A 20,410-nucleotide genomic window follows, 5' to 3' on the forward strand; every position below is an offset into this window, starting at 1 on the left:
CGATCAGCCAGTTCCCTCATGGGATCCCTTTGTAGTTTATCACTAAGGGGACAAAGTGGATTTATTGGCTTGGTCCTTCCAGGAGGTAGGCAGGGAAGAGGTGCTAGTGAGGGTGGTGCCAGGCTCAGAGGGTTGAGATCGTTTCTTGGGTCTTTTTCTAAATGGTTTTAATGGCGCTGACTTTAATTGTGTGAGCGTGGGCTGAATTATTAAAAGGAAAGTGATGATTTGGTTGCCTGAGCAAGATGAATCTGATTAAAGTTATTTTCTGTGACTTGATAATGTCTAAAGATGGAAATTTAAAGTAGTTATGTCCATTCAGTCGTCATTCAGAAGGCCCTCGCCGACTCTTCTGTGTGCCCGGCTCAGAGGCACAGCGGTGATATGCGGGCAAGGAAAGGAAGCGCGGCCTCTGCCCGCAGTGTGGAGTCTCAGGAGCAAGGCGAGCAGGCCCCTCCCAGCCACACACTGTGCGAGCTGCTCACGAGAGGAGGGACCCTCATCCAGCCCCTCTCACTCTAACAAGGCTGAAGCATTTATCAGACTCTGACAGCAGATCCTGGGAATTCCGATACTGTGCTTTCGAGGGGGTATTTTACTTTTTTTAAATGTTCCTGGTAGCTGTGCCTCCGAAAATTGGAATTTTGAGGCCGTTGTTTACGTGGTTTTAATATAAGAAAACGGAATAATTAGCTTTTGCCTTTAGTACCCACAACTTCCGAAGTAGCTATAATAACGAAGGAACTATATGAGTAGTCAGTAGGTGTATACACAGCTCCATCCTTAGAAGTGTTATTTATTGGTACTTGAAGTATCCTGCCTATGGTTCGCCATTTGTTGTTGTTTTATACAGTTTCTTTCTGCACTTTGAACTGTAGGGAGTTTAAACGCTTAGTGTTGCCAGGACCTTGATCGTTCGGCTTGCACAGTATATTAATTCTCTTTCACGTAATTGCTGTCTGGTTAATTTCTCTTCTCATTAACAGAGTCATAATTAGCTGAGAGTCCCTAGATACCTGCACACAGTAAAGGAAACGACAGCAATGACTTCATTAAAGCATATCTCACGAGTAGGCTTTCCCTGGACACCTGTGGAGTGTTTTATTTTAGTGTGTTTGTAGTTTCTTAATGGCTTTATTAATAAAACTTCCTAAGCAAGAAGATCGTCCTTATCAGTACCTTTTTTTCCTTTTTTGTTATCTCCTAACAGAATATGACCCGCCAGGATATCTCTACCAGGGCTCGGATATTAATGGGCAGATGGTGGAGTACACCACCCTGCCTGGCATAAACCGGATAAATGGGAATGTTCACGGAAGCTTCATAAGCAACGGGGGCCTCAGCAACGGCTGCTCCCACCTCCACCATAAGGTCCCTACTGGAGTCAACGGAGTCATGAATGGGAGCCTCAATGGAGGGCTTTACTCTGGGCACACGAGCTCTGTAGCCAGGACACGTGCGGATTTCGAGCACCCTCGTCATCTAGTGAATGTAAGAGACCCGATTATAAATGAAACCTCCCTGTGCCCCACGGTGCCAAGGTCCAAGAGCAGGGTGGGCGCGCTGGCTCTTTTCACTGTGGGAACCTCGCTGGTTCACTCGCACGGAACTGGTGTGTATCCCTGGGAACCCCTTGATCCAGCGTAATCTGTGTAAGATTTCTATTGTCAGGTGATATATATATTCATCAGTTTGGTTTATATTTTTCAGTGATTTAGCACTGAAAGTAGAACATGTAGCAAATAGACTGGAAGTTATTCTTGAGATGAGATGGACAAACCATTGGGTGAAGACTGGATCAGATACTTCAGATTTAATTCATTGAGAGCAGAGTTTGAAAACTCCTGTCGCTGGAGGATTCTGATCATGACACTGAGTGGAGCAGGTTAGGGATGAGACTGGTGTGGAGGGGAGGGCATACGGGAGGGCACACTTGCTGTCAGCGGAGCAGCTGGGATTCTGTCCCTGTTGGCTGCAGGACCCAGTGTGGCCAGATCCCTGCTTCTTCAGAACATCTGTAAATATAGGTGAAATCGCCAGATTTTTACATGCTGGAAGCGCATTCTGGTTTTCAAAATCATCACGTGGCCATGCAGAACATGTCTGCGAGTCCCAGACCACCTCTAACACATTGTGATTTCGTTTGTTTGTTTGTTTTGCCCAGTGTGTGGTGTTGGTGCCTGTAAGAGTTTTGCATTTTACGGTATTAATATTCAGCCACAAGAGGTGATAAACCTTTAAAACCACTTTAATTAAGGAATAACTAGCTGATACAGTTTTAAGTTCTGAAATGGGAACAGAATGCGTAGCATATTTTAGATGTATTTTGGTCAGCGAGGTTCTTGGCACCAGGAAGTTTGGCTCATTACGTGGTGTGGATACGCATCCATGTCATTGTTCAACCAAATAGGTAATTCTAATTGATCAGATACGAGTTTCTGTCATGGTTCTGATTACAGTTAAATTTGCCATAACTCATAATGTGCTACAATTGGAAGAAGTTTAGTTTTCTTATCTTAGACTTTAATAAAGATTTATTAAGTATTTGGAGAATAGAACAATAATATATATTCGTATCTTAAAGCTAGAAGTCTAATAATGGCTATTGTGTGACCTCGCCTTAGTATGATGTAGAAAAAATATTTTATTTATTTTACTCATCTCATCACCAGAAGAGACTAATGATTTCATTATTTTGTGCGGGAAGACATGGCTTATATTCAGACTTCTGAAACCTTTTTTGTCACTATTCCTAGTCCAGACTACGAACATTATCCAAGAAACTGGAGGAGAGAGCATTCAAGTCTGAGTTGGACATGCTGTTTCCATAAGAAGGGAAAATGAATCTGATGTTTGCTTTAGTATTTGAACACAGCACTTTGGGCTTTTGAACAATGAATTGCTATTAAAATAGTAGTCAACCCATTCGGTGTGAAGTTTTAGAGGTTGTCACCTGTGATTTTAACTCATTTTCTTATTCTGTTCTCCTGGGTGGGAGGAAATCTGGAAATTTAAAAAATGATGGTCATCATAAAAATCATGAACTAACTTTAATATGGTTAGTGATTCAAATAAGTACATTACCCTGTAGATTGTTCACTTGATTTTCTGGAGCTTTGACGTTTACCCCTGTGGACTGAATATAGCCTAGGAATAGTCTTTCTTTCAATGTTTTCTTAAAAATTCCTGTCGCTAGTTGGATCAAGAATGTTGAGAGAGATTTGCAGTGTTTTTGGTTTGCTTGGATTCTGGCTGTTGGTGTGAGATGAATGGAAATGGAAAGTATCCTGGGAAAACAATTGCCTGAACTTTTCCTAACCTTGAAGGCCTGCTCTGAGTCTGCCGAGTGACAACCTCTCCCACCCTTATCAAATTCGCTTCTGCTGTTTCTCATCTGGGAGCAGCGTTTTCACTCCGGCTGTAAGGCTGGTTCAGTTCTTAGCTTTGGTTGTTAAGAACTCTTGCCATTGTGTATGTCAGGAGAACATTGCACAATGAGGTATGTGTTAATCTGGGCATTTTTCTTAATTGCTGGGCAGTTTTCGCCAAAAGCAACATCAAAATATTAATAGTTCCCTCCAAATCATTGCTGGCTGAGAATCTGCTCCATCTGGAAAAATACAACATGTTTTAAAACGTCGTGTAGTCAAGTGAACAGACCTACTCGAAATAATCACAGGAAATGAGGATGGGTTTATCTTATGACGTCATCAGCCATTTCCACCCTGCTTCTCCAACTGGCATCGAAGGCAGTTCTTCCACGGCTGCCAGAAAAGTGCAGGAACGGGAGGGTATAGTCTGTAGTGTGCTTTGGGCCCATTACGTTGGAAACACTGAGGGAAATGACTAACCTCCATTGATTTGCCCCCTTCAGTACAGAGACCCACGGGAAAACCTGGCATTGAGTTTCTGGAGCACAGGGTTAATGCCGCGCAGAACGTGCTGGTGAATATAGGTAGATGGTGAGCACAGCATTGCCGGGGGAGCAGGTTAGCGTGGGCCACGCGTCCGCTGTTGCCCGGGGCCTTTCTGACTGAGGGTTTGGTCAGCGCTCGGGGCGCCCTCAGCCCTCCTTGTACTTTCTCCCTGACCAGGGCGGCGGAATGTACGCGGCAGTCCCTCAGACGGACCCGGGGGAGTGCGTTACCTGTCGAAACTGCTGGAACAACAATAGGTATGTTGCTAGGTATTTGCACGGGTTGTTGTGAGGAGGTGTATGACTCCTTTTATTTTTTTTCCCTTTAGCAAAAGAAGTTCTTCAAATTTTACCTAAGATGTAAAACTCTGAATAAGAGAGGCTGTTACTGATTTTTTTTTTGCCCCTGCTTTACAATTTTTATCTTTCGATGCTTTAGCAATATTGACAATATTACTTTGTTTCTAAGATATTAAAAGGTTTGATGTTTTTGAAATCTTTAAATTAGAGTCATTCTCTGCATACGGACTTTATCTTTTCTCACCTGTTATTTGCTACTCTGTGTTATAGGGTGTTCTCTACTCATGATATGAATGAGAGCATGCTTGATTATTAGGGAAAACCCCGTGTGTATAGTAATGGTTTTTCACAGTTATAGTATTGAAATTTTCTTACCAGATTTCTCAGTGTTTTTTTGAAAATTCTTGAAACCTTAAGATAACTAAGCAAATTCTTGCTTTATTTTCATTTTCTGTTTAAAAAATAACAAATGTAAAATGTTTAAATTTTGACAGGATATTTAGAAAGCTTTTGTGCTACCTGTTAAATTCAAGGATTGTAAGATTTTTGTTGTATTGTGTCTGACAGAAATCTTAGCTCTCCCTTTTATGTAATGATAGTATTGGTTTACATGGTCTCACAAGTTTCTCCAATGGCTAAAACTCTGCAATTTAAAAATGATCTCATAGGTAGTACATAAAGAACCGGAGTATGGACTGGAGTTTGGATATTGCATTATTGAAATGGGATTTGACCCATATTTTAAAACTTAGTTATAAGGTTAGGTGTTGTGTCTGGGAGTTACCAAAAGCAGAACTTGAAGGAGGGTCCCGTCGACCATAGAATTGAGGGCCTGTTGTTTCAGCATGAGTTCTAAGAGCTGCAGACAAAAGCAGTGAAGCTGCCTGGAGACTTCTCTTTATCTTTTACTTAACCCATCTCAGGGTTTGTGTATCAACAGGAACCATCTTTCTATTTTGTGTACTAAGATTTGCTCGTTACATTTTTAAATACTACATGCCTCTAGCTAAATGTTAAGATATCCATAACATCGAAGCGATATTTTTGTTCTGAGCCTCTCATAGACTTTATCACAATCTGTTAGTAACATGCTGAAGGACTAGTAAAGATGTTTTATACACCTGGTAAGTAATCAGGTGGATTTAATGAAAACAAAAGGCATTGCCTAAATACATGTTTTCTTTTGTGGTTCTGGTGGCCATCAGCAGGTCCTGACTCAGCGTAGACTGAGAATGATGTTATGAGAGGGCCTCTAGCCCAAGAATTAATAGATGGAGGCTTTGCCACTGTTTAAATCTGTGATCTTGGTAAAGTTATATAATCTGTCTGAGGTTATTTCCTTCTCTGAAAAATGGGAAAGTGCCCTAGGTAATGTAAAATCGCCCATAGCATACTCTGTGGAATTGGGTAATCTGCTGCTGTGTACTTCTTTATGATGAAGTATCATCCTATTTCCTTCAAAGAATTTAAATAACTTCTGCCATCTTGCACTCACAGTCGTGTGTGTGTGTGTGTGTGTGTGTGTGTGTGTGTGTGTAGTATTTGGAGGTTTTTATTATACATGATTTTTTAAGACATTGGTCAGTTAGCCCAGCCGGTGTTGCTCAGTGGGTGAGCATCAACCTAGGATACAGGAGATCGAGGTTCGATTCCCAGTCAGGGCACATGGCCAGGCTTTGGGCTCATTCCTCATTGGGGGACATGCAGAAGGCAGCCGATCAATGACTCTCTCATCATTGATGTTTCTGTCTCTGTCTCCCTCCCCCTTCCTCTCTCTAAAATCAATAAAAACATATTAAAAAAAAAAAAAGACACTAGTCAATTATATTTCTATTAACTTTCAAATTGGTGACTTCTGGCATTTCATGTGTGGGGGTTTTACGTTTTTTTTGGAAACAGTGAATTCTCTTCAGCCTGAAAAACCAGCTTCTGTTTGTCCCTGGCTAAAATCTTCTTCCCACATGAGGGTGCACCTGTGTAGGGCACATCTTTGCTTGCCTGCGTGGCCTCCGAGGTTAGCCAATGTCACATCTGGCTCCCAGGAGCTATTATGTAATTGGACAGTTAATAACTGGCCAGATAAATATTGATAAATGTCTACTTTCAGCTCTAGAAAACTGGACTCATTAAATTCAAAGCTTTTAACTCTTTTAACTTTGTAATTGAAACAGGCATCTCTTCTCAAGATCCCTCAAAATGGAAAAATTTGTAATAAGCTTCAAATGCCGAGAGGTAGATGATATATGATTTACTCCCCAGATATGCTCAGTGTTAATTAATTTATACTTGTAGAACATCAACATTATTACTAAGAATAAATGTGCATTTTCTAATGCCATCTGAACTAGTGTGCACACAGAAGGAGCATAATTTTAGTCAAGTTCCATGAGGGCTGTCAAGTAGGCATTTTAGAGCTTTTAGCTCTTCAGTCAAAAGAAACATTGAGCACCGGCCAGGCACTGGAATAGGTTCTGAGGTGCTTTCAGGCGGAAGGAATTGCAAGAAGTCGTGGAAGCGGGAAGGGTAATAATGTTTACATAAGGGTGAATAGTCTAATTCAGTGGTTATCAAACTTGAACGTGCGCTAGAATCACTTGGAGTGCTGGTAAACCACAGGCTACAAGGCTCTGCTCCCAGAGCTCTGACTCAGTAGGTCTAGTCAGGCCTGAGCACTTGCATTCCTAATGAGTTCCCAGGGATCTGCTGCTCGTCCTGGGACCTGGCCTTGAAAGCCACTGGAATAATTTGCCTGGTGAGGTACAAGTAGAGAGTAGCAGGATATAAAACTGGGAAACCGGGCCGAATTTTATTGTGGATGACCCTGAATATCAGGGTTTAGTAGTTTATTTAATGAACATTTACTGAGGCCCGGCCAGCGTGGCTTAATAAGCTTGAAGTCTAGTGAGTAGAGTTTGAAGAAGCTCACTGAATCTTATAGTTTTATATTTAAGGAATGGAAATGATCTGCATTGTTTCTGTAATATACAATACAGAGGGATATGAGATTTGTATATTAATCAGAAGAGGTGGGGGATATGGGTTCAATGTTGAGAAATACTGGGCTGGTAGTATCATAATTTTTTCTAAGGCTTTTCCGAAGGGGAGTGGGCCGCTCAGAGATGTGTTCAGGTCTGACGGATGGCGGTGGCAGCACAGGGGTGGGACTGGAGGGGGAGAGCAGTGTTTCTGTAATGAGGACCGTAGCCTCCGTCAGTGACCCGGTGATTGCCACGGAGATGGTCATGGAGATGAGAAACTCAGTACAGTGGTTTATTGAGGAAAGCTGATGCATTTGGTTTGGGGCATTTAGAGTTTCAAGTGCCAATTGGGTATCTAAGTCAAGGAGACAAGTGGAAACGCTGGTCATGGGTTGGGGGGGAGACTGGAACTATGATATATATTTAGGAGCCATTTGTATCAAAGTGATAGAACTTAAAAACGGATGGAATCACCAAGGCCCCTCCACATTCTTTCTTCTCTGCCTTCTTAGGTTTAAACTTAAACTCATTCCTTGGAGTGGACTTTTAGGAAAAAGTCATTGCCAACCTTAGGTCCCTTGATCAGACCTCTATTTTGGTAATAAACTATTTGCATCCCTCTATTTTAGTAATAAACTATCTGCCTTTATTGTCTAAACTGGAGTGTTGACGTGAACATTTCAGAACGGGCAAGGGGAGTGTGTGCTGTAGCAATGTGTGGAGTTTAATTTGTTTCTAGGGCTTTGTGGCACATTATGAATGACTGTCTCACTGTGTCCAGTTGATTGGAACCCTTCTCAGGTTTTAAGAGTAATATATAATAGCTCACTATCAACAGCTAGAGAGAAGCTACCGAATAAGCTTTTCCGGCATCCAGTTCCGTACACTGAAGACAGCTGAGAAATCCTTGTGCAAAGTGGGTATTTCTAGAGTTAAACAGATTTTAATCTAATAAATCAAAGGTGTTCCACCCGTGTTGCCTCCTGTCCTCAATTCGAAAGGCAGCACTGTAGTTCTGGATATGTAATCAGATGGAGTTTGTCAGCTGCTTGGCGAGTTTAATGGGAAGGGATTGACATTAAATCTGGTCTGTTTACCATCAGTCTTGATAATTTGTTAAGAGTAGAGAGGACACTGATGAAATTCACAGATGAATGAGCTGAGAAGTCCCATCAGGAAGGAACAAGAAATTACGGGTCCTAGAGAGAATGGAAAAGGACAGGAAGTAGCCAAGTAAAAATCAGCTTGGAAAAATGTATATAATCCATCTGGGAAAAAAGTATAAGCTATGCACAGCTGATAGTCAAGAGGAAAAATAAACTACTGGGAGTAGTGCTTTAGAAAACACGGCTCTTCCAAATGATCTCCAGGTTTTTACATAACAATGACCTTGAAGCCTGTTGCTGGGTTTGAGAATGCACTTGCACCAACTGACCCTGCCACTGATGTCAGATATGCTCCGATTTTTAATAACAGTGTAGAGATGAGTATGAAAACATTTTATGATAGTAGTTCTTCCGGGCCTAGGGTTTGATCTTCCCAGTTGGTCTGTTGAGTATGAAAACAAGTCCTTGTTCAGTTCACCTGAACCCTGTCCCCTGCATGCTAAATGTTATGATCCATTCCCTCTCCTGTTTCTGATCACTTAGCTACTTCAGAGCCAAGGGACAAACACACAAAACCTAAGATTTGGTTTCCCTTCCATCTGTGGTAATCTGCCTAATTCCCTAAGAAAAAACCCAAAGCACTGTGTCTAATTTTTAAAATTGATCAATACCTTCCTTCGGGGGACTTAATATATCTCCTACCTCTAATAGGGAGAGGAGGGAGGGCCTGTTGTCAGGGAGTCGGGGTTAAGATAGTGCTTTTGGTCTTTTATTTGTAAGGATGTGTGTGTGTGAACTTGTCATGTTCAGTAATGTACTTAGTAATTTATTGTCACCAGTAAACTAACTCCACAAAGGAAACTCGCACACTGGGGCTGGTGTCATTGCAGCATCCAACAAAGAGTGTACAAAGAGAGTGGTGGACAGCCATGGCCCTGGAGGATTGTCATCAGGGTTCTGTTGCATAATGACTGACAAACTCCCCCAAATAAGGGCCACGTCAGCAAAATGACAGACAGTGGCAAGAGGAAGCAGCGGATGTGAGCTGAAAAACAAACCACTACCAAGATGTGACTGCTTCAGAAGTCTCAAGAACAGAGTCATGAAAATAAGTGTCAGACTTCCAAGAGTTTCATGGATGGTTACTCCCTGCCCTCTGGGGACAATCAGAAGAGGAAACAACGCAGAATTCACCTCGTGGTCTAATCAGAGGAATTCTGTATGTGATCATGCTTCGCAAGCATCCACCTGTGCAATCAGAAATGGAACACTTCTCCAGAAGGTACCTCCGAGGTGCTATACAGTTTCCCTGGAATGTCCAAAATATGGTTAGTCAAATACTAAAGCAACATATTCTTCCAAGCTTGATCCTGCGCTACTATTTCAATCTGTTTCCTAGTTTGTGCCATTCAGATTATTGGTTTAAAATATTTTAATATTTTGGTGACACTATGATAGTCATTTTCCTATCTTACAGGTTGGTCAGACAAAGTCCCTCCCATTTACTAAAAGACATCTTGGTAAACAGACCCTACACTCCCTGAATTCTTGCAAAACGGTACAATTTGTGTCAGTGGCAAGATGCAGAGTTCTGTTTACTCAATGTCTTTCAAATTTAAATGTAAGAAAAGTAGTTTCATTGAGCCAGAGACAGTTCAGTGAAAGCTTTCACTCCATGTTAAGCCAATAGCTGCAACTGAAGCATTGTTTGAAAAGCCTAAGTAGTGAAATTATAAACTCTTTGTATTGATTAAACGGTATAATGTGCATTGCAAGAGCATCTTAGTGAATGTTACATACTTGCAGGCAGTCATTTGTCCTGTTGCTTTCTCTCCTTGTAGATCTGGGTCTCTTAAGTGTACATATATACAGGTATTATTTTTGTGATTATCTGATTGCTTCAGAAATTTTAGTTAAAGCACTATCAGTAAAATTATTTTTATATGCAGTTTGCCTAATTATATTCAGGACAGGTTTTTTGTTTTTTTTTTCAGGACAGGTATTATATTCCTTTTCTGTGGACTGTTCCTCTATGCTTATTTCCTAGCATGGAACCCCCAAGTTAAAGCCATTTTTATGCTGACACAAATAGACCTCTGGAATTTAACTAAAAAGTAATGTGACTGAAGTATTTACATTTGGTTATCTAACTGGTTAATTACTGATGATTATGAGTTAGGATTTGATAGAGTAGAAAATTTTTAATTCGTTTGGTTTATTTGTTGAAATTTGGGTTATAATTACTTTAACAGCCTGACTCAGATTATGTTCCTACTGTCAGCACCACTCTGTCAATTGAGGGTCACAGTTCGGAATAAAAGTAAACACTGCTGTGATTTTGTGTTTCACTTTCCTGAAAAATAGATGCTAAAGAATAGGTGGTAGGAAATTGTACTTTGCTGTTGCTAAAGACCTATGATGTCTTTTCACACATATTTGTATTTACTCTGCTTCTTTACTCCCCGCATGTAAAACCAGGTGATGGCATCAGCACATAGTCATCACCGGTGTAGGTGGCCTCCGTCCTGACCATTCCTTCAGTCCTGCCCCATCAGATAACTCACCTTCCCTGTCACTCTCACAAAAGTGATGAGAAGACATTAACCAAAGATCTTATATACATATATGCATAGCCCATGTACACAGACTAGAGTGGTGAAGGCCTAGGGTGGGGCGAGGACTAGCGGGGGTGGGGGGCAAAGGAAGAGAAATGGGGGACATCTGTAATACTGTCAACAATAAAAATATATATTAAAATAAATAATAAAATTTAAAAGCAAAAAAATCTCATCCTTTGCTTTAAATTAAAGAAATGAGCAGGAAAAAAAGAAACAGAAGAATTTTAAGCACCTTATTATCTGGTGAGTCTTCATTATTTTATGTCAGTGTTATGAAATTTCATTCATGTGAGCTTTATATAAACAAATTATTAATTTATAATATTTTGTTTTTAGGGAACTGCCCTGGTTTTGCACATTCTGGCAAGTATTATTTTTTTCTACAGATTAACTTGACTTCTTTTAAATGAAAACTTTTCTTCTGAGCCGATACTTTCTGCTTTTAGGTTTCAAGTACCTTTGTGTTACTTCCAGGTTCATGCAGAGAAATGAGACATGCAGCCAGAAGGTCCTTAGTTTGTTTTACAGCATCACCATGGGGATTTTATTAAGTGCCTGCCTTTGCTGTACATCTCACTGTGCTAAGAGCTTCCTCTGACACTAAGGACAGTCACTGTCTGGCCTCCAGAAGATTGAAGTTCAAGTCAGAGAGCGGTGAAGGCAGTAGGTGTAAGAAAAACTGGACACCGGAACCCATACTGAACAAGGACAGAAACCTAAAGGGTAAGTGTATCTGTCATTCTCACCTGAATATGCATGTCTGTCTTAGTATTGGATATGGTCTAAGGTATTTTGAATAATTAGCTCAATTGTTGCTCTCTAATAATAAGTCTACTTGCTTATGAAAAAGGATATGAAAATGTCTGACGTTCTAATGTTTATTATTTATTTAACATTTTTGAGGGCCTACTGTATGCCGTTTACTATGTGCTTGCTGCTGGACATTATGCCTTTAATTAGTCTACTATATGTTAGTACTTTTACCACTTCCTAGGCAATAAAATACTTTAGAACATGTTTACTCCATTTTCTTCTCCACTGTTTTGTGTTATTTTTGTCATATGTTTTCACCTACAGATATTTGAAATCCTCCAAGACATTACACTTAGTTTTTTGTTATCATCATTTATTCAGAATTCTATTTTTGTTGCTGCTCCTTTCTCTCTTTCCTTCCTTCTGTCCCCTGCTACTCATTTTCTTTCAACTTGAGCTGTCTTTAGTATTTCTTCTAGTGCAGCTCTTAGGGTGACAAATTCTCCCAGGTTTAGGTATGAAAATGTCTTTAATTCATCATCCTTTTTGAAGGATATTTATTACTGTTTATTGAATTCTAGGTTTACAGTTACTTTCTTTTTATACTTTAAAAAATGTTGTTCCATTATTTTTATTGCTCCCATCATTTCTGTTGACAAATCAGCTGTTAGTTATTGATAATTTGCACTTTCTATTTTGTTTCCACCAAGTTAATTATTCACATTCAAAAGTGTAATTTTCTTTGTATTTATTCTACTTGGGGCTCATAGAACATCTTAAATCTTTGTCTTCAGTTTTTATCAGTTTTAGAAAATTCTTGGCCTTTATCTCTCCCAATATGGTTCAGTCCCATTTTCCATTCTCTCCTTCAAAGAGACTCCTGTTATATGTATTTTTGATCTATGCTTCATATGTCTCTTAGCTTCTCTACATATTTTCCATTCTTTTGACTCTGTGCTTCAATCTCAGCACTTTGCAATGATGTGCTTCATGTTCAGTAAACTTTGTCCATCTGTGGCCAATTTGCTTCTAACCTCATGGACTGAGTTCTTAATTCCAGCTATTCTACTTTTTAGTGTAGAAATTCAAAATTACTATTAGTAGATTCCAGTTCTCTGTCAAAATTCTCCATCTTGCATCTATTTTCTTGACTATATTCATGTAGTTCTTTTAAAGTCTGTACCTCCTAACTCAATATCTGTATCACTAGCTTTTTCTCTTGTTCCTGTAACCTGATATGTTTGGTAATATTTTATTATATTCTGGACATTTATATAAAAACTCAGGGGCTCTAGAAGATGTTCCTTGCTATAGAAAGAATTTACTTTTGCTTTTGGCAGGCAGTTAGTTAAAGGGCAGATCACTTTAACCCAATCAGGAATGAGTTCATTTAAGGCTGAATTTTAGTCTTTATAAAAACCTGTCTATTCCCGTTTCATCATTATCTTTACAACCATAACCCTTCAAGGGTCCCAATTAAAAGCCTTGAGCTGGGCCTTTTCTCTTTGGCAAGCTCTAAATTTCAATTTCCCTTTTCTCCAGCCCCCAGGAAACTGACAAAAGCTCTGCTCAGCTTCTTACCTACCACTTCCTGCTTCAGGTCTCAGTGTTTCAGCCTGTACTGATTTGGGCAAATGCCTCAAGAAGGAAAATAGTGCCAAAACTCAGAGTTACATTGACCTTCTCTCTGGAATCTCAGCTACTCAAGTGCTTTGGTAGCTCTTCCATGACTTCAACAGATTAAAATGCAATTTCTCCTTTTTAGTTGTTCTTGGCTGGAGACTTGTTCTGATACAAACTAATCAGTCATAGCCAGAAGCCAGGAATTTAATTTTTAAGAATTATTTCCAAGAAATCATGGTATCCATATAGATTCCCCTGACCAGAGAGATGTTTCTGGTTTTTTAAAATCAGAACCCTTCTTATTCTCTAATTCCATAATTGCTATCTAGTATAATTTCCTCAATTATGAGACAACTGAGTCTGAAATAGAGGAATGTACACCAGTCTCTAGTTGGTAATGTGGGAAGCCACACATCTATAACTCCTGTCTAGCTTGAGTGCTCCCAGTGTCTTTTATGTCTTCTTATGGAACACTTACTACATTATATTGTAACCATTTGTTTACTTCTCCATCTCCTCTGCTAGACTGGGAGCTGGAACTCTGTTGTATTTACCATTATATTTTTAGTGTCTACCATAGTATTTAGCATTTAGGAGGTATTTAGCAAAGGCTTTTAGAATAAAGGGCTCTTCTAGATAAGGTTACTTATATATAGATGAATAATACCTTTAAATTCTCATTAGCAGTAGTTTGAATTCAGAAAGGTTTTTTTTAACCCTGACTTTGCCCACATTTTCGATGAGCACCCTATTTAGAATCTGTGGATTCCCATGAATTTTTAATGCATTCAGGGGATTTTTGAGTTCTCTGGGCATTGAGACAGTGGATGACACTAATGATAAAGTACCAGAAGGGAAGAGACTGCTAACATGGGTAACATGGAAATTTAAAAATGGCTATCAGGAGATTAGTGCTCACCTTTACCAACATCCCAGATCTCTGAATTTAAGGTTTGGAGTTGAGTAAAACATACAACCAAACAAATAAGGACTGCAATACTCTTGTGGAATCACAATCCATCTAGCCCAGTGCTCTGGTTCTGGCTCCAACAAGCCTCCCTCTGTACCAGTGCTTCCTTTACTTTTTATTGGTTTAAGGCATGCATGGGAAGACTTGGGTTTCATTTGAATCAGGTATATATTTTTGCTATATTATTAAAAGTTAAAATTACAGTTCTATTAAATTATACTGTACTCAAATTATTCTGTAGGAACAAATACCTGACCTACCTACTTTGCTTTCATTCCAGATGATTGGAATCCGAATTCCACCAAATGTGTAGTGAGTATATTTCTCTGTTTGACTTTAAATTGGACTTATTTAAATGAAAGATTTGGTTAACTGACAGCTGTCTCACTCTCTTCCAGGTTCAGATCTTTCTTCATGCTTTGCATTTGGTGTTTCCAGTAATTTGAACCAACAGAGCTGTTAGCAACAATTGCATGGACTTTCTTTTACTGATTTTCATATGTCTCAGAAACATACCATCCCATGTTTAAAGGATGGAAATCCAAAGAATTCTTCTATTTATTTCCTAACATTGTTTATCTGTGTTTCCTACCTAACATGCCCAAATCAAAGCCAGATGGAATGTCTCCTCCAATCTTTGCTTGCTCCCAGTTTTAGAAATAAAAAATATATTTCTGAGTTTCCAGCTTCTGTTAATGGTGGAATAGCTTGATCATCCACAGGCAATAATGATGACATGTGGACAATTTGAAAGTATTGGAGAGTAACCAGAAGCAGGCAGTAATATGTGTAACCTTGAAAGACAACGATGACATTTATTTATGGGTTTTGTCTGAGAGCATTCTTCAGGCTTGGGTCACAGACCCAACAGAAGGTGTCAAAGGATGGAGTTCAAGGCCAACAAAAGAACTAAAAAATTAGAGGGGAAAATCCATTAAAAAAAAAAATTACATCTGAAGAAACAGGAAAATGTGATACTTCCTCAGGAGGGAAAAATAGTCAGTAGAAACAGACCCTGAGATAACTTGATGTCACACCCAGCAGACAATGACTTTAAAGTAGCTATTAAAAATATGTTCAGAAATTTAAAGGAAGACACACACAATGAATTTACATATGGAGAATTTCGGCTGTGAAATAGAAACTATAAAAAAAAAAACAAAACTAAATGGAAATTCCAAAGCTGAAAGCTACAATAACTGGAATGGAAAATGTACTGGATGGGCTTGACAACAGATTGGCGGCAACAGAAGAAAGAGTCATGAACTAGAAGACCAATAGAAATTATGTGGTCTGAAGAATGGAAAGAAAAATAAAACACGTATCTTGGGTGAAAACCGGAAGTAAACGTACAGCAGGATTGAAGTGAATGCCCGGTGCTAATACTAGCAATTAAGTCTGCAAAGAAAACAACTGAAAAGAAACACAACCTACATTTTGAATATCTAATCCTTTTAGTGTTTCTTCCAACGGTGAGAGGGAACCTGTTACCTGATTTCATAGTATGTTTTCCTAAGGCTATTTCTCTTATGTAGACACTAGTTTCTTGGCTTTACGTTCTCTTTTTTCTCTCTTATTCCCCTCATTTCTTCCAGTGGTTATGGCTTTTTCCTTATGTGTGCTACATTCAGGAGCCGGTTAATTATGAAATAGCTAACAGTGATGGGCCAAGGCAAAGGAAGCATGTGGGACTAGGTCATCCCATAAGGTTCCGTTCCTAAGTGGTTTGCTTCTTGATTTATGCACCTGCTGTGTTCCACCTGAACTGTAATTTTAGAGTACTTGATACAGCAAATCATAGTGAAGCATTTAGGTATTTTTAAGTACCAGCCTCTCTTCGGAATCTGTGATACAGAATACCAAATGATATTTCAAAATCAGTGTATTTTAATTATTGATCCCTCCAGACAAAATAGTTTCTTTTGGTTTACACTTTGTAGGTGCTTCACCAAAACTAACGGCACTTTCAGCAGCAGCCCCCTTTCTGTGGTCCCAGTGGTAGCACCTTGTCCCCAGGATGGTTTGGAGATGAAGCCCCTCAGTCACACGAAGGTACCTGCATGCCAGGCTTCCACAACCCCTGACTGCAGCCCGTCACCTGGAGAGAGCAGCAGGGACGATGTCGCACCAAGACCTGCTCCACATACGTGCTGCCAGGACAGCGGAAATGAGGTCAACTCTGGTTCCTCAGAAGATGCAGCAGAGTGCCACAGAGGTACAGGGGACGCCATACGAGCTAACTTTCTAGATGGTCTTCATCTAGCTAAAGGCAGGAAGGTCATACAGAGTGTTCTCTCTGGGATCACTCACTTAGGTCTCAGGAGACTGGGCAGGGGTGACGGATACTTGAATAGAAGTTGACGGGGTAGATGTTGAAATTTTGTTATTTACCTCCTTCCTCTCAGGCTGTTGATCCCGTTACATTCTGGAAAATAAATCCAAATAGGTTTTGATTCAGTTTGCACCTGGCCAGTAGACTTGCTCGAAGAATGTGTTTTGTGGCCATGGACCTCTGGTTCATTTGAGTTGGTTATTTGGGGGCTTTTAAGGGCTTGCTGTAACCCTGAGTGAACTGCATAACTTCATCAGAGCTCAGCTTTATTTTAAACCTTTCATACTTTTGTCTCCCTCAAATTCAGACTAAACGTAACTGGGCCCTACTTCAACTCATTCTTTATTGCTCAAAGTCATGTGTTGAGACTGCTTTGTAAAAACCAGCCTTTATGATTTCATAATGCTCCCAAATCTTTGTGTCTTTCAGGAGACAGCTGTGTCCATTCAGAAACAGAGAACAAAATTTTAAGTTGGAATCCTCTTATTTTGCCATCTGCTTCAAAGGACTGTACTGAAAAGACAGCGTGGTCTCCTGGGATTCCGTTAGACAGCCCCCCCGGGGTCCTTCAGCAGCCCCGGGAAACCTGAGGACGTGCACACGACTAGTCTCATTCCCCCTCCAGGCCAGTCGCTGCACAGAATAGGCCTGGCAATGGGCCGTGTGAAGGACATTAATTCAAATCAGAGAAAAAGCATTATTTATTTTTGTAGTAGTAATGTCATATGAATGTATCTTAAAATGTGTGCCCTTTTATATTATTTATGCCTTAAAAGTTTTCCTATCTCTTCCTCCCCCTCAGTAGGAAACAGCCTAGTTTGCATAGTTTTCAATCATCTCAGAGCATTCCATGTTTTCCACGCACCTCAGTGAACAGAGCGCCTCGTGCAGGGACCCGGCCTGTTGGCTGACTCAGCTGAGGGACTGCAGGCCCTTGAAGTTTCACATATTGTCTTTCAATATTGTCTTACCAGACTTGCTGAGAACATTTTGAAGCAACCACAGTTGTAACCTGCTGTTGACAGTAGCAGATCTCATGATTTTTATTAGTGCCTTCCACAAAAGTGATAGCTGAGCTGGTGACTCACTCTGTCTGCACATGGGTACAAGCCACATCCCGTCTTCTCGGCACTGATCACACACAGTGTCCTGGACGTGGCTGAGGCACGCTTGGGCTGTCGCAGCCCACAGAAGGGAACCAGGGCCAGAGAGGACAATGCCTTCAGGTCCTACTGCTTTAAAATTGCATTTGTTTATAAAATGCTTATACTGTGGGCCTCTTTGTAACTGTTTCTAAGAGCAGAAACAAAAAGAAGACTTTAAGTTGATGACTTTGAGAGAAAGATTGACATTTTAAGAAGGAAGGGCAGGGAGGTTTGCAAGGGCGCCCGGCCGCAGCAGCTCTCATCAGACGAGGGCTGTGCCCATGGTGCTGCACCAGCCCAGCATCGTCCTCACGTCCAGCGTGGACGGTACCTGGAAACGTGGCTGTGAGAAGAGGCTCAACGTGGGGGTGAAGGAGGGTAGGGACTGAAATTTCCTGACATACTCAGATGTCGTTGTGAACAGGCACCTAAGCGTTGGTTAGCAAGCTCGTCAGTCACAGCTACGCTGCCTCTGAGTGACAGGGCGTTTGCAGCTGCCTTTGGAAGGTTTTCTCCACATCTTAAAAAAAAACAAAAAACACTGTGTGTTGAGTAGCTGAGTCCAGCTTTAATGGATCATTGCTCCTTTGTGGAATGTGTGTCCCTTTGGGGAAAGAAACTGAAAATTCTCTTTAGAGTCCAGCAGTTTCAGCATAAATGAAAAAGTTCTACAGTTTCCCAGAAATTTCAGTGAAACAGACTAGAATACTGTGTTGGTCGGCTGTCTACATACGTGTGTCCGTTTCCCTCACACGTTCATATGTTTCATAAATAGAGCTGTTAGTGAGATGTGCTGTCGGAGCTGAGTCACTCTGCAGGCATCCCCCCGAGTAAAACAGAGTGAACGGAACTTCCCCGCCAGGTAGCAGGGATGCCGGAGAATCGATTTGTCCACTCACATGTCCAGGCCTGTGCAGAATAGCATTTCTCCGTGTTGCACAGATGCAGTTAGCTCTGGAGGGGTAGCTGCGTCCTTGACTTCGGTGACTAGCAAAGGACCAAGTCCTGGGACACAGACTATGAAAGCGAACGCCGTGTTTGCCGGTCAAGTTACAGTGATGCGGTCACAGAGCGAGTTTTGGTCATTTTGATTCAGGAAACTAGTAGCGTGAGCCTAGGTCATAAACTGCTTAGAATGATGGAGTTTGAACACGGGATCTGCCCACCAGGAAAAGAAAGCGACTTTACCTTCAGGGCAATCTCATTGTGGACTGCTTTATTTATATGATTAGTAACGCTGTTTTAAGTGTTATCCCTTTTATTGTATTTTATTTATAAAAAAAAAATGCCTTTATATATTAAGATATATAAATATAAATATAACTATATATATAATTGCCTTTATGTGTAGGAGTTATGAGTTCTCCCTCATCAGGAGTTGTTCTGAGTTTTCATGCCCTGCTCAGTCCCCAAAACTAGTTCTGCCTGGTGTCACTTCACCAGGAAGTCCAGGGACGTGGTCCACCGCAGGAGGTGGCACCGACATCCGTGCAGTAATTGCAGTGCACGGGACGCCCAGCTCAGAGTTGTCCCTGCTCTCTCACTGACCCTCACAGCAAACCCACAAGTAGGTGTTGAAGCCCACAGGCCTCGCAGTGAGCCGCAGGGCCCGAATCTGAACCCAGTTGATGGGGAGCCGTAATCGGAGCTCCTTTCATTTTTCCACGCTGCTTTCCAAAAGCACTGCAGTTCCCTCGTGATGGAACCAGTCCAGCTCCGCATGCGGCGAGATCCCCTGACGCTCCACCAACCAGAGAAGCTGCCCTGTGCCCCGCGTGGGCAGAGCTGTGCGCCGTTTCTCCGCCTTCCCGGAGCCCGTCTCTCCCTTTGACCCCACCCCACCCCCACCAGAATCTGACCTTCGCATGGCTTAGGGACACTAGTCGGCCCGGCCTCCTCCTGTTCCTTTTCTCCTCTGTATTGTTATTTTTAGCACTAAACTGCCCCATTTCTCTTATATCCTTTCACTATCTCCTTTTTTCAATAATGCACTGGTAGTGTGGTGACAGGTGACAGTCTGGTGACAGGTGACAGCCTGGTGGCGTACGGGACGTTAGTTAAACTGCAAGGTTTTGAACCTTATGAAGTGGTCTTTTCAAACATTTCTCCCCGAGTTTTGTTTCTGTTGAGCAAGTGTGAAGGCCAGCCCGCGGCCGTGCGCAGCGGGTCAGGCCGGGCCGCAGATCTCATCGCAGCTACAGCACTGCCAAGAAGCTCGTTTTAGGACCGGATCTCACCTGTGTTGCTGCCTTTTAAAGTAATGACTTTGAGATGCATGTTTTTGTATCATATTGAAAAGTATGTTTTGTTTTCCTGAAAGTTGTAATAGTACGTTTGAAACTGTACATATTTTAAGTGATGTAGCTTTGACAGGTCCTATTTGATTGATATGATGTTACATTAAAAGAGAATGCTGCTTTCATGTGGAGCTGCAGTGAAGAGGGGACGCTCAGATACTCCGTTTGTATAAAGCTGCTTGTAGCTTGTCACTGGGGTGAGGGGGTGTCTTACTCTGAAATTCTCCGGAACCTCCACCCTGCCCTTCCCTGGAACCCCCCACGCCCCCCTCCACCCCCTGTGCAGGGTCCAGGAGCCCGGTGAGTTAATCCCTTCCGTTCTGACTGCAGAGATCCAGGCCCCGAAGGAGCAGGATCTGGGACAAATTTGGG

General features: G+C 41.2%; 1 protein-coding gene across 11 annotated transcripts in view; it reads left to right on the top strand.

Annotated features, from left to right (window-relative positions):
- The window catches only part of CDON (cell adhesion associated, oncogene regulated), an 80,479-nt gene extending 60,299 nt beyond the window's left edge, over window positions 1–20,180 (top strand). For 5 of the 11 annotated variants that reach the window (XM_087828777.1, XM_087828775.1, XM_087828776.1 and 2 more), the window contains 4 exons: window positions 1,211–1,491; window positions 4,095–4,174; window positions 16,205–16,479; window positions 17,026–20,180. In XM_087828777.1, the coding sequence (XP_087684903.1) occupies window positions 1,211–1,491; window positions 4,095–4,174; window positions 16,205–16,479; window positions 17,026–17,186 (797 nt within the window). In that variant the 3' untranslated portion in view covers window positions 17,187–20,180. Of the gene's footprint in view, window positions 1–1,210; window positions 1,492–4,094; window positions 4,175–9,190; window positions 10,637–11,110; window positions 11,162–11,254; window positions 11,282–11,392; window positions 15,434–16,204; window positions 16,480–17,025 lie in introns of those variants that run through there. The other 6 variants (XR_015716251.1, XR_015716250.1, XR_015716249.1 and 3 more) reach the window with 6 other exon arrangements.
- Window positions 20,181–20,410: the final 230 nt, after the last annotated feature.

This window comes from Miniopterus natalensis, chromosome 20, assembly GCF_054644295.1.
Source record: "Miniopterus natalensis isolate mMinNat1 chromosome 20, mMinNat1.hap1, whole genome shotgun sequence".
Taxonomy (NCBI): domain Eukaryota; kingdom Metazoa; phylum Chordata; class Mammalia; order Chiroptera; family Miniopteridae; genus Miniopterus; species Miniopterus natalensis.